Here is a 12,438-nt window from a genome sequence, read left to right as displayed (position 1 = left end):
CGCAGCTAAAGTTGTTCTCAGGATCATAAACAAAAGGATAGAGAGTAGGGCAAATAATTACTAAGGGGATGATCAGTTTGGGTTTAGGAAGGGGAGAGGTACGCGTGATGCCATTGCAGCAATGAGATTATTAATCGAGAGGAATATAGAATATAACCAGGAGGTATTTGCCTGTTTCGTAGATTTCGAAAAAGCATTTGATAGAGTGAATTGGGGAAAACTAATGAGTATATTGCACAAAATAGGAATAGATTGGAGGGATAGGAGGCTAATCCACAACCTGTACATGTCTCAGACTGCTCAGGTGCGAGTGGGGAACGGGGAGTCCGGATGGGTAGTGTTAGGAAGATGTGTAAGGCAGGGTTGCCCATTATCACCATTGCTGTTCAACCTGTATGTAGAGGAAATGATTAAAGAGGCATGGGAAGAACTGGAAGTAGGAATGAAAGTGGGTAGGGAATTTGTAAAATCAGTTAGGTTTACTGATGACCAAGCTTTAGTTTGTCAGTCAGCCAAGGGGTTGCAAGCAATGCTGAGTGAATTGGAAATTCAGTGCTACAGATATGGGATGAGAATCAATATTAATAAAACAAAGGTAATGCGATTTTCTAGAAAGAAAAAGGCTAAGCTTAACATTAAAATAGGAGAGCAAAAACTAGAGCAGGTAGAACAGTTTACGTATCTCGGTAGTGTTTTGGCCCAACACGGTCAAAGTAGTACGGACGTAAGGAGAAGAATTGCACTAGGCAAAGAGGCTTTCACAAGGAGGAGGGGGTTGATGAGAGGGACGTTGAGCAAGGATGTTAAGAAAAGACTCGTAAAAACTTTGAAATGGAGCGTAGCTATGTACGGCGCGGAAACATGGTCATTGAAGCAGGAGGATAGACGTAGACTGGAGGCTTTTGAAATGTGGGTGTGGAGAAGAATGGAGAAGGTGAAATGGACCGAGAAGAAAACAAATGAGGAAGTACTTGGTATGGTGGGCAAAGAGAGGGGTTTGTTGGGAGAAATCCTATGGAGGCAGGAAAAGTAGATGAAGGAGGTATTGACCGACAGTCGGATGTGGAAGACTGATAGAGGGGAGAATGTTGGGCAAACGAGGAAAGGGAAGGAACAGGGTAGGGATGTTGGATGGGATAAAGGGAGGAAGACGGTACTCAGAGATGTAGAGGGACCTGATGTAGATGTTTTTGCTAGGACCACAAAATATTTATTTAGGAGCTTTGTCCATCCAAAAACCTACCTTAACCGGTAGATTACCTAATAATAATAATTATTGGCTTTCATTGGCCAAGAGCTTTTGGCCCAAGATTGGCTCAATGAAACAATACCATGTATCTGACATACTGGCAAGCCGCAGTTGATCCAATCATCCAATTTAGGGAAAATATTGATTCAGAGTGCCTTTGTGTAAATGTCTTAATAACTAAATAAAAATATATTTAATTATGTTATGGCAATTACACTTCACTCTCCTTTCACTTTTTTTCAACTGGTAACATTCTCTCCTATAAATCATGCATGCAAATATCTTACATCGTACATCAATCTTACTCCTACCAGCCAGTGCCTTTAAAGGCAAAGGACATTGAGTATCTATATAGTCTAGCGAGCACTAGATGCATAAGGTTCCCCTGTACTTTGTCAATTTGGAGGGTATATAAGTAGAAGTGGCCTTATTAGCTGCATATGGGCAGGTCATTGTTGTTTATTCATTGGTTCTCATTTCCTACACAATGCTGACTTCCTAGCCAACACCCATTATTGGAAAATCCTGTGCTGTAACTTGGAAAAAATAATATGTATTTATAAAAGTTTGTGAAAATCATCTCTGGATGGAAAATAAGATGATACCAATGGAGTAATCCCCTAATTTAATGTTGTCAGTTGACTTAAATTTTTATAATGTTTAATTAGAGTATCTGTCACATATCCATTTTCTAGTTGACTTTTAATGAGCTAGAATGGGAGCCAGCGTAATTAAATTATGTACTTCTGTTTCTTGTTGCATTTTGAATGAACAAGTGACCCGTACATATGTCACTTTGAATAATGAAACTTCAACGGTGTCCATAATCACAGCTCATTAAATACCCTCATTATGTTCTGTCAATATTACCAATTAGTTAGTAAGACTTCAATACAGTTAGAAGACTAACCTAGAGCCATTTCTTTGGTACAGAAGAAACTTTAGAACTAACAGTTCTTACCATATGGCTATGTACTCTTTCAAATATAATGATTCATGTCAGAGTCATAACCATATTGAAGAATGGCTATTAACAAAGTAATCAAGAAATAGAAATGGAATTTTTGGGTAGATATATGTTGCAAATTGTAGTTCAGGGGGTAGAGCACTAAGCTACAGATCATAAGGTCTGGGTTTGATTCTGGGTGATGCCTCTGGGCACCCTCAGCTTCAACCAAGCTGTGTGAGCTTTCATGTACCAGATTTTCCCGGCAAAGCACACAGATGGCACAAGGAAAAGAATAGGCCTCCCTACCCTGATCTGTGAATTTTACATGGCATTGGACCTAGTACTTGGTGAGCTTTATGCTCACCCATCAAACCAACCTTCTGAGCTGAAAGCTGTGATAATACTACAAGTTATTATTCTTGTTTGAGTGTAATCACTGGGCCAACAGCAGAGTTCTTGGGTTAATTTCCCAATTATTTGGGTTTTCCTCCTCCTAAAGCTTGAATGTTCATGATTGTAAAATTTATTCCTGTAATTATATTATTGACAGACTTTGAATAAATAAACAATTCCTTGGACCTCTGTGAACACAGCACCCAATTCTCTCAGTATTTCTGAATTACTAATAAAGTAAAATCATCAAAGAATGGACTCAATGAAGGAAAAGACATAAGTTCAGAATTAAAATCATATATTTTCTGTCTATTCTAAAGAAATGGAATTTTCTGCTTTTTAACTGAGGAAGCATACCATACTTAAATGAATGACAATCAAGGTATATCACATGTATAGACTCAATTAGCCTCCCTAATTTCTTCTCCCTTCATGTAAAATATTCCAAATAAAAATTTTAAGCAAAAAATCAATGCTGTCAAAGATGGAATGTGAAAATACAGTACTGCAGAGTTTTCTATCTGAGAAAGCAAACTACTTTTTCACTTAGTAGTTCAGGAGTACCAGCTAAAACCATGAAAAAAAGAGCCTAAAAATGAGAAAAGTGGCTCTGCCTGACGTCTGCATTTAATACAATTTCTATTGAAAGTAGCATGCTCTCATTAATTAATTAAACCTAGTACCTCTATCTTCATGGTGCCTACTACTGTCAGCTTGAGGAGAAGTGTAGATAGGGGAAGGTCCTTCAATTCCATCAGGAAATTCCAAATCATGATCAACATTTACAAATGATGGATTCAGACCCACAGCGATATCACCGCTGTTAACTTTTAGCACCCCTTTGCTTCCTAAGAAATGGAATTCGTATAATTTATGGTAAACTTTCCAAACTTTTCTTAGCCAGGTGACTTTTGCTTTAAAATTAACTTTATTGCATGCCCTTACTCATTCACATTCCTTAATCAATGGCAGAAAATTAATTTTTTTAATAGTCTTTAGTTGGTATGAAGTACTAACAAGCATTTTTAGTAACAAATTTTAGAAATCTTTAGCTTTGCCTTTCATTATGCCTTCATTGCACACACTTTTATCACAAAGTATTTATCACCAATATGAATATCTTAAAATTCAATTAATATATTTTTGGCATATTTATACCATTCACTTTATTGATTTCAATGTATATAATTTTTAGACAACATTTAAAAATTACTGCTTTTCATGCCAGCCATGCAATTTAGAAATATTCATTCTCTGCAATACCAGTGCATCGTGCAGTGTAATTACTAAACTAATAAGACATTTTAATAGACCAATGAAATCTTGTCACTGGGAAATAAGAAAAGTAGGAATTGTAGGAATAAAACTGGCTCTTGTTGATTTATCTACTTTTGGCAGTTACACATATGCAGGCTTACATCCATATAGCTTTAGATCATGCTTAGGCTGATAAAATCTTGGTGGTAGTATGATCAATTAAAAGTGACTGGGGACCCATCAAAGTCAACTACCATATTAAATGTTTTCTTGATTGCTAAATAAAATGTAACCATAGGTATTTTTTCAAATTATTTTTTGTGTATGTTATTTTATTTTGTGTGAATCATTACACACATGTAATTATTACAAGAATGTTTGTGACAGATCAATATCACAAGAATAATTGACACATACTCATTATGAGTTATGGAATGCAGTTAGAAATAGTAACATGCTTTTGTTGTACAAATCTCATTCAGTTATGGTTGCATTAAATTGTTTTTCATCATTAATTATACCTTCCACCATGGTGGTTGTGGCTTGATCGCCATCAGCATTTAGCTGAGCTGGTGCTTCATCTACCACTTCATCCTCTACCTTACTTTTAACATTATCAACTTGCATTGGTAAAGGATTAGGCAGTTTCTCTTGATCACATTCTGAAGGGAAAATGTAATCCTGAAAATAAATGTAATGATGTAAATGAAAATCATTTGGAATTTAATAATTTAAATGTAGAAATTGTATTATTCCTGGAGTTCAAAATTTATGTAACTTCAACTTACCACTGAAACAGATAATTCTTGCTGGTAATAGTCATATACTTTGATAGTTGCTGGTTTAGGGTTCTCTACTTCTGACTCTCGATGAACCACGAAACGCACACAAGTTCTCATGGAAGATAACTCATCAAAATATAAGTTTACCTGGTTGTTATTTTCTTCCCAGCGTTTCAAATCTGAAAGAGGATTCATAAAAGAGCTTCAAATTCTTCAGTTCATTTCTGTATGACTTCAAAATGATCCATTCCTTTGTTTTCCTGGTATAGATCAAGTCCAGCATTTCATTTATAAGGATTAGATACATTTTTGAAATAATTTTCAGATTCTACACATTTAAGAAATTTAGCTTAAGTACATATTTTTGCAAATCTGGGGTATGAATCATTGACACCAGAGATCTTTGCTTTGCACCAAAGAAACTAACCAAATGAAATTCAGACTGGAAATTCCATGACCCTTTTCATTCATACACATTTCAATTAAATCTTCATTATAATCCGAAGAAAAATAAATTAAAGAATCTTTCCAATTACCTTAATAAAATTAAGATAAAGGTTGTATTAGGATCTAAAAATTAGATTACATATTTTACATCAAGGACTACTATAATCACTGCTACAGCCTTACTCCTGTAAAATTTAAGTTTTTCAAAATAAAAATGTCCTATGAACAGCAAACTTTACACTCTTTTGGCTCCTGTGTATGCTTCTCTTTTAATGTTATGAGAAGTATGTGAAGTTTGACCCCAACTCTGATAAGTTGCAAGCACATCACATCAGAATGATTGGTGGTGTCATCTTAATCAAAGGTGCTAACTGATGATCCAAGGACTGGACTGAGCCTGCTTAGTCCATTCACCTTCACTAACCTACAATCATGAATAGGCTCTTATGGGAGAACATTTTCCTCCCTTTTCTTTACTCTTTCATCCCTCTGACCATCCACATGTCTACCCATGCCCAGCCAACAAATGCAGAGGAGTAGGGAATCACAATCTTAATATAATTTTCAGTACAAAATTCTTCATTTTAGAAATGCTTGCTGGAGGACCTACACCATTACGACCAGTCAACCCTCAAAATTATGGACACTGAATGCATAAAATGAGAACATCTTGAAATGGATGAATCGCATATTTTTGGGTGTTGCCTTTCCATTCCCTCTCTTCTTCCTAAAATTCACTTCTTAGGCATCTTTACACATGATTACTCAATAATTGCCTCCCCAGTATTTTACAGTTTACAGAAAGGTTACTGAAGAAACGCTCAAATTTATTTTCTCCTAATTTTGATGTCTCTGTGGAAAGAAATAGGTGGGTTGTTTATTCACCCTGAAATCACACTTTCTCCATTTTATTGAAACTAATTAGTTTGCAGAGCAAACTATGGATGTGGTGGTAATCCTAAACAAAAAGAGGCAACTTGCTCGTAGATATACATATGTATAAGACAGGAATACATGTCTGATCACCTGATCGAACACAGCTACCATTTAGAAAAAAAAACAAAACTATATCATGAATTTGAAGTATATAACAATGGAAGGTATTATATTATTAACAATAGTTTTATATTAAAAAAATCAATACCTATTGAAGGAGAAAAACATAATCAACAAGGATATTATATATATAAAAATTGATGTAAAATTGGAAAAAATGAATCAAGAACTTATTCCATAACTAAAGATACAAGATAAACTATGAGAATTCACAAACATTCTGCCACATTCAATACTGATTCTATTTGAAAGCATTAAAATTGTATAAAAGTATTGTTTATTTCATTACTTCTGCTTTAAACTCTCTTCAAAATCCATTATTTGTAGCTTTATGCATGCAATGTTAAATACTCAGTAATGTCTACCAATTGACACTCATTATGATATTAAACATGCATTTAAACTTACTGAGTGATGGATCATCCTTTAGTTTTTCTAAGGTTTCTTTCATCGGAACATATCCGGAAACCATGTCTATTTCCATTACAGCCATGTTTGAGCTTTGATCTGTCAGTTTGTATCGAGAGCATATTTCCATCTTCTGAATGGCACAACCATCCAGTGAAGGAGAGGTTTTCACCTCAATATCAAAGGCATCACTGCCTTTTGCTGTTTTCACATTGTATTTCAAGGCTACCTGAAAATAAATGAGGAAAATTCATAATTTGATACATTATTAAATAATAATTACATAACAAGTTAATTAAATAAGTTTATTAACTTAATAATATTAATGTAATAAATTTACTCAACATGTAGATAACCAACTAATATTTATATGAAACCATGGGTTGAAAAACAACTAATATGATTACTAAGGATCTTTAAAACTGAGATCCATATAGATTAAAGATGATGCTTTGGTTATTCAAGAAAAGGAGGTTGCATTTCAACAAACACAGTATGCTACCTTGGGCTCTGTGTAATGGAATACCGGCAGAGGGATTTAGAACAGATTGTTACCTGTGCCAGAACACATCCTTCACCAGTTGCTGTTATATCTACTCCTGTGGGGAGAACTGGTATTTCTTTATGGTGTAACAGCAGCCTGTTTGCATTATCAATGGTAAATGCATGAGTAAAATCAACAGCTTGTACAGAAACAGCAAGGTTAGTGTTTTTCCCACTTTTGTTATTCATAAAAACGGTAGCATATTTTGCAAGGGCTTCCAGAGCTACAACAGTATCCTGAAATGAAAGAAAATTAATTTAATTCACATATTTTTTTTCTATAATATGCAAAAATAGAATTTAATATAAAAAGATGCTATTTATTTACTGCTAAAATTAGGCTTTGTATGAATAGGAACTGAACCATGATAAATTTCTTGCCTCTCCTTACAAAACACAACCTGACATTTAACACTTCAATTAACTCTTCTTCAATTCCACAATGAGCTCTTTTTCAATTCCTTCCTCCCTTCACTCAATCCATACACCTATCCTTTTCTTACCTCTTCTTTGCTTGCCTACCATACTTGCCTCTATCGCAGTCTTCAACATCCCCAGAATTAGCCCAGTGCTGAGCCCAATGGTGAGAGAAATTCACACATCAGGCTAGGGGGGCCAGATCCTTTCCTAGTGCCATTTATGGTTTCCCAGGAAGATATGGTACCCTGAAAATCTCATAGCTTGGGTGGAGCAGCAGGTGCCCAGAGAGGAGCAGCATATACCTTTCATCCATTTTTCCTGCTTCCTTATGATTTCTCCCAACAATCCCCTCTCCTCCCTCACCATACCTAGCACTTCCTCATATGTTTTCCTTTTGGTCCATTTCACCTTCTCCATCCTCCTCCACACCCACATTTCAAAAGCCTCTACTCTACATCTACCATCCTGCTTTAGTGACCATGTTTCCCCGCCGTACATAAATATGCTCTATGTCAAAGTTTTTTCTTAACATCCTTAACCAACATCCCTGTCATCAGTTCCCTCCTTGTGAAAGCTTTTTTTGCCTTGCACAAAACTGCTCCTTACAGCCCTACTACTTTGGCCATTTCCATCCAAAACACTTCTGAGATGTATTAACTGTTCCACCTGCTCTAGTTTTTGCCCTCCTATTTAAATTTTAGCTTTGCCTTCTCTTTCTGGAAAATCACATACCCTTTGTTTTATTTGTATTATTCTCATCCCACAATTATTGCACTGAATCCTAATTGAATCCCATATTCCTCTCTATTAGTGACCTCATTACAGTAATTGCATCACACGTGCCTCTCCCCTCCCAGAACTCTAACCGATCATCCCCTAAGTAATAATTTGCTCTGTTCTGCATTCTCTTATTGGTGACCCTGAGAATCACTTGAGCTATATATGAAATCAAACTAATTGTTCCGTAGTCCTCACATGATGTACAGCCTTTGTATATTTTGGAATAGGAACTAACACTGATCAAACAAATTCATCCAGCCAGGTTCCACTCTTATAAATGCCATGGATTAAACCATGAAAACTCTTCCTACCACATTTTCCTAAATCTTTTAGTAGCCCTGTAGGAATGTTGTCTACCACCAGGACCTTATTTGATTTCAATTCCCTTAATGCCCTTTCTATCTCACCTTCAAGTAAGCCTGAAATTAACCTATCTTCATCAACATTATATTCTCTCTCTATGTCTAAGCTTGCAGGCATTTTTTTAGCATACAGTTCTTCTATACATTCCTTTCATCTATCTTGGTTCTTTTCTTGTTCCCCTACTTGTCCACCATGCCTCCATCCATTCCATCTTCTACCATGCCTCTTTTGCTCTATTTTTTACCTGTCTCAATTTATGATACAACTCTTTTTACTTCCTTTCACCTCTCTATTTACATTTTCCCATTCCCTTCTCTCATCTTTCTTTTTAATCAACTCATCTGTAATATATGGTCTCCTTGTCATTTTCCAAATAACAGTTGTTATTGTTTCTTTGGCAGCTTTTGATTTCCCTTTTTTGATATACATGTGTTCTTGTTTTTCCTCTTTATCCCTCAGCTCCATTGCCTCACTTATGATATCCTATACATCATGCTGATTCTCTTTCCTTTTCAATCCAGTAAATGCTTCTATATTCCATTTCCTGTACTGCCTTCCCTGTTTTATCCTTTTGAATGAAAAGCTACGCATAATTACCAAATGGTGATTTGAGTCCACATCTGCTTCTGGTAAACTGTTTCAATTGATCACGCTGTTCCAAAATCTGTGCCTAACCATAATATAATCTAACTGATACCTTTTTGAGTCACCTGACATTTTTCATGCATACCTACACCTTATGTGGTGTCTAAATGAAGTGCTGGTGATCCTTACATTCTGCAGAACTCAATTGCTCTCTCCTCGCAGTCATTCCTAGTTCTTAAACCATAGTCCCACTCCTAACTCTTATCTCTTCTTTTGGCTACAGTCACATTCTTAGCCTATCTTAAACTATCAAATGTTTCTCAGCAGGATCAACCTCTATTATATCCTCTAACTGATTGCATATCCTATCAACTTCTTCTCCCCTATGATTGTTTGGAGGTATGTACACCTGAACAATGACCAGGTTTCTTGGTTCTGCTTTTGCTTCATCTATTAATATTCTATCCAATGTTTGCTCTATGTTACTATGCTTCTTCCTACCTTTTCATTCAATATCATGCTCTCTGGCTCTCGTCTCCTCCACTGTATATTACTCTATAGCTATTACTCCAGTAATCCCCATTGTCCTTCAATCTAACTTCACACAGTCCTAAAATATCTGTATTTCCTCTTTCCATCCCTTCCTTAACATTCTCCAATTTTCCTGTCCTCAATATTGTCCAAATATTCTATGTTCCTATGCTAACTAATTCTGTCATTTTTTTTGCATATTCAATGCTGCTGCTGCCGTTGCCTGGGCTCAGTAAAAATTTCGTTAGATGATGACTGCAAAAACCTTACCTCTCCTGTTGCCTGGCATGACACATGGCTGATTGGGCCAAGTCCCTTAGTTGTTAGGAATCATTTTTTCTATATTTTCTATCATAAACATCTAGGAATTAATAGAGGTGGTTTCCTGTAGCCTCCCTCAATACTGTTTATAAAATGACACATCACTCAATGGCTGCCCCACTGGAATCAGATGCCTTTGCACCTATTATAATTCCATTTCCCATCTCTTGGTAATAAATAACAGAGGCACATCCAAAAATTATTATAGTATAATACTAGCTTTTTGTTGTTGTCATAAAATATCCAAAATTGACAAGGCTTGGCACATAAATTGGGGAAATTTAGTTTCCATGGTTGTCCCAAGTTAAAAAACAATATTATTAATTTGAGAAAAATACTCATTAAATGTAATGACTGATAACAAACGATTGTTAACATTAACTGGCCCCCATGTAGCTGCCAAATGAACTATAGAATAAGTACCAACATTTTAGACCCATGAGAATATATACCACCATGCCTCAGTATTTTCCACAAAGATAACAAGGTTATTTCACCAATTGAGCTTCTTAACAGTTAGGGGACCTAAGCGTGTTCATAGACACTAAGTTCTGGAGAGGAAGGATGGGAGAGGTAAATGAAAGCTTCAGTTTCTCCATCGCCATACAGGCAGGGTATTTACAAAAGAAAAATATTGTCAAAGAGGACATTTCCGCAAAATTACCAAGAAAAGGGTAATTATCATCTACAATGAGGTTGATTAGAGCGCAAGGTCATTAGAGCCATTCATTTGTCATTTACCATACTGTTAGAGCAAAGAATCAATATATATTCCACCTATTCAGATCTATAGAAGGGCAATTTTGATTGGACTCTCTTGAAATTAATTAATTCCAATTGATTGTGAATCAATTTAAATTGATCCATCAGAACTCATCTTTTAATGAGTTCATTCAAACCTAATCTTTCTTGATGCGACTGATGCATCCAATCTCCCTGCATTTAAGCTTTATGGTGAAAGTTTTGCAAAAAAATTAAATATGAGGAATTACTCTAACACCTTTGACCTTGAGATTATGCATAAAATTTGGTCCCTAACTAACTTAAGATAAGCATCTTAAGGCAAGAACGTAGCCACATTGAAGCACTAGTTCCCATTAGCTCACCAAAGTTAAGCAATGTTGGGCCTGGATATAGTTTGGTATGGTGACCCCCCATACCTTTACTGTAGTGTTCTCATCCTCTGTCTACATGTGGTAGGCAGGTTTAACATGAGTTGGCACAATTGACTCTAATGGGTCTTAAGTTCCCATGGCTCCTGTCGAAGGCTCCCCAAGCCAACAATCAACAAATTATCAAAATGACCTAAGATAAAATATTTTACGTGGATCCTGATTTTAAAATACCCCTCGGATATACCCCAGACTTTGATGAGTGCTGCTGCTGACTGCTGGGTGAATTAATTGCCCACAAATGAGAAATCTGAATGGCAAACCCATCAATCCAGTTTCAGAATGACAAGTATTTTTTATGAGAGCTGGATGACTCTCAAGTTTAGATTTATACCTCAGATTTATAATATTTATTATTTTTATTTTATTATTTATAATTATATTATAATATTTATTATTTATTATATATAATATATACAGATCTCAGATTTATAATAATTTAATAATAATGCTCTCAATACATTTGTGAGTCATAAGATGGGATGTCAAGTAAGGGGAGAACACATAATAAACATATAAGAATGTATAAACAAATAAATATGCAATAACAATTACAGATTACCTATATGCAATTTATTACAAGCATTGAGAATGGAGTCAAAGGCTATGACTCTATTATTTTCCTTGTATAATATTCTACATTAGGCAAAATAGTTTTTAAATTATGCTTTAAACTCTGCAAATACAATCATTTGGTGTGATAAAAAGATAGATTATTATATAAGCTTGAAATGGAATATAGAATTCCATGTTGAAACTATAGGGGGCATTAGAATTTAAATTGTGGGAAATATTTTCTCTCAGTGATGGTATTAAGAAGATAAAGATGAGCTGGATAGTTTTTGGATAACATTATCAATTTGATTTCAAACAACTCTATTAAATATTTTGTAAGTTTGCCGTGTTGTAAAATAGACAAAGAATTACCTACCTGAGTTGAAACAAATCCTCCCTTGGCATTTCTTTGCTGAGAAATCCATCTAACAGCATGGAATGCATGTATAAGGTTTTCTGATCCACCAATCTTCACTAATGACAAAATTGCATAGGCTGTTATCTCAATGTCCATTCCCTTGGAATTGGCTCCTGTAATAATAGTATACCACAAATTAGATCTGATATATTTTCAAATTCATGTGCCCAAGGAATAAATTTAAATATTTGTGATACATTACACAGTTG

At 35.3% G+C, this 12,438-nt stretch overlaps 1 protein-coding gene across 4 annotated transcripts in view; it reads right to left on the bottom strand.

Annotated features, from left to right (window-relative positions):
- Positions 1 to 12,438, bottom strand: part of LOC139692447 (alpha-1-inhibitor 3-like) — a 90,052-nt gene that overhangs the window by 8,851 nt on the left and 68,763 nt on the right. For 3 of the 4 annotated variants that reach the window (XM_071590669.1, XM_071590652.1, XM_071590662.1), the window contains 6 exons: positions 12,188 to 12,342; positions 7,097 to 7,321; positions 6,542 to 6,770; positions 4,637 to 4,809; positions 4,370 to 4,529; positions 3,275 to 3,439 (listed from right to left, as the gene is read on the bottom strand). In XM_071590669.1, coding sequence (XP_071446770.1) covers positions 3,275 to 3,439; positions 4,370 to 4,529; positions 4,637 to 4,809; positions 6,542 to 6,770; positions 7,097 to 7,321; positions 12,188 to 12,342 — 1,107 coding nt within the window. The remainder of the gene's footprint in view (positions 1 to 3,274; positions 3,440 to 4,369; positions 4,530 to 4,636; positions 4,810 to 6,541; positions 6,771 to 7,096; positions 7,322 to 12,187; positions 12,343 to 12,438) is intronic. The other variant, XM_071590676.1, reaches the window with a different exon arrangement.

This window comes from Hetaerina americana, unplaced genomic scaffold (genome assembly GCF_022747635.1).
Source record: "Hetaerina americana unplaced genomic scaffold, ioHetAmer1.1.p SCAF_1, whole genome shotgun sequence".
In the NCBI taxonomy this organism is placed as follows: domain Eukaryota; kingdom Metazoa; phylum Arthropoda; class Insecta; order Odonata; family Calopterygidae; genus Hetaerina; species Hetaerina americana.
This window is presented reverse-complemented; position numbering and strand designations above follow the sequence as displayed.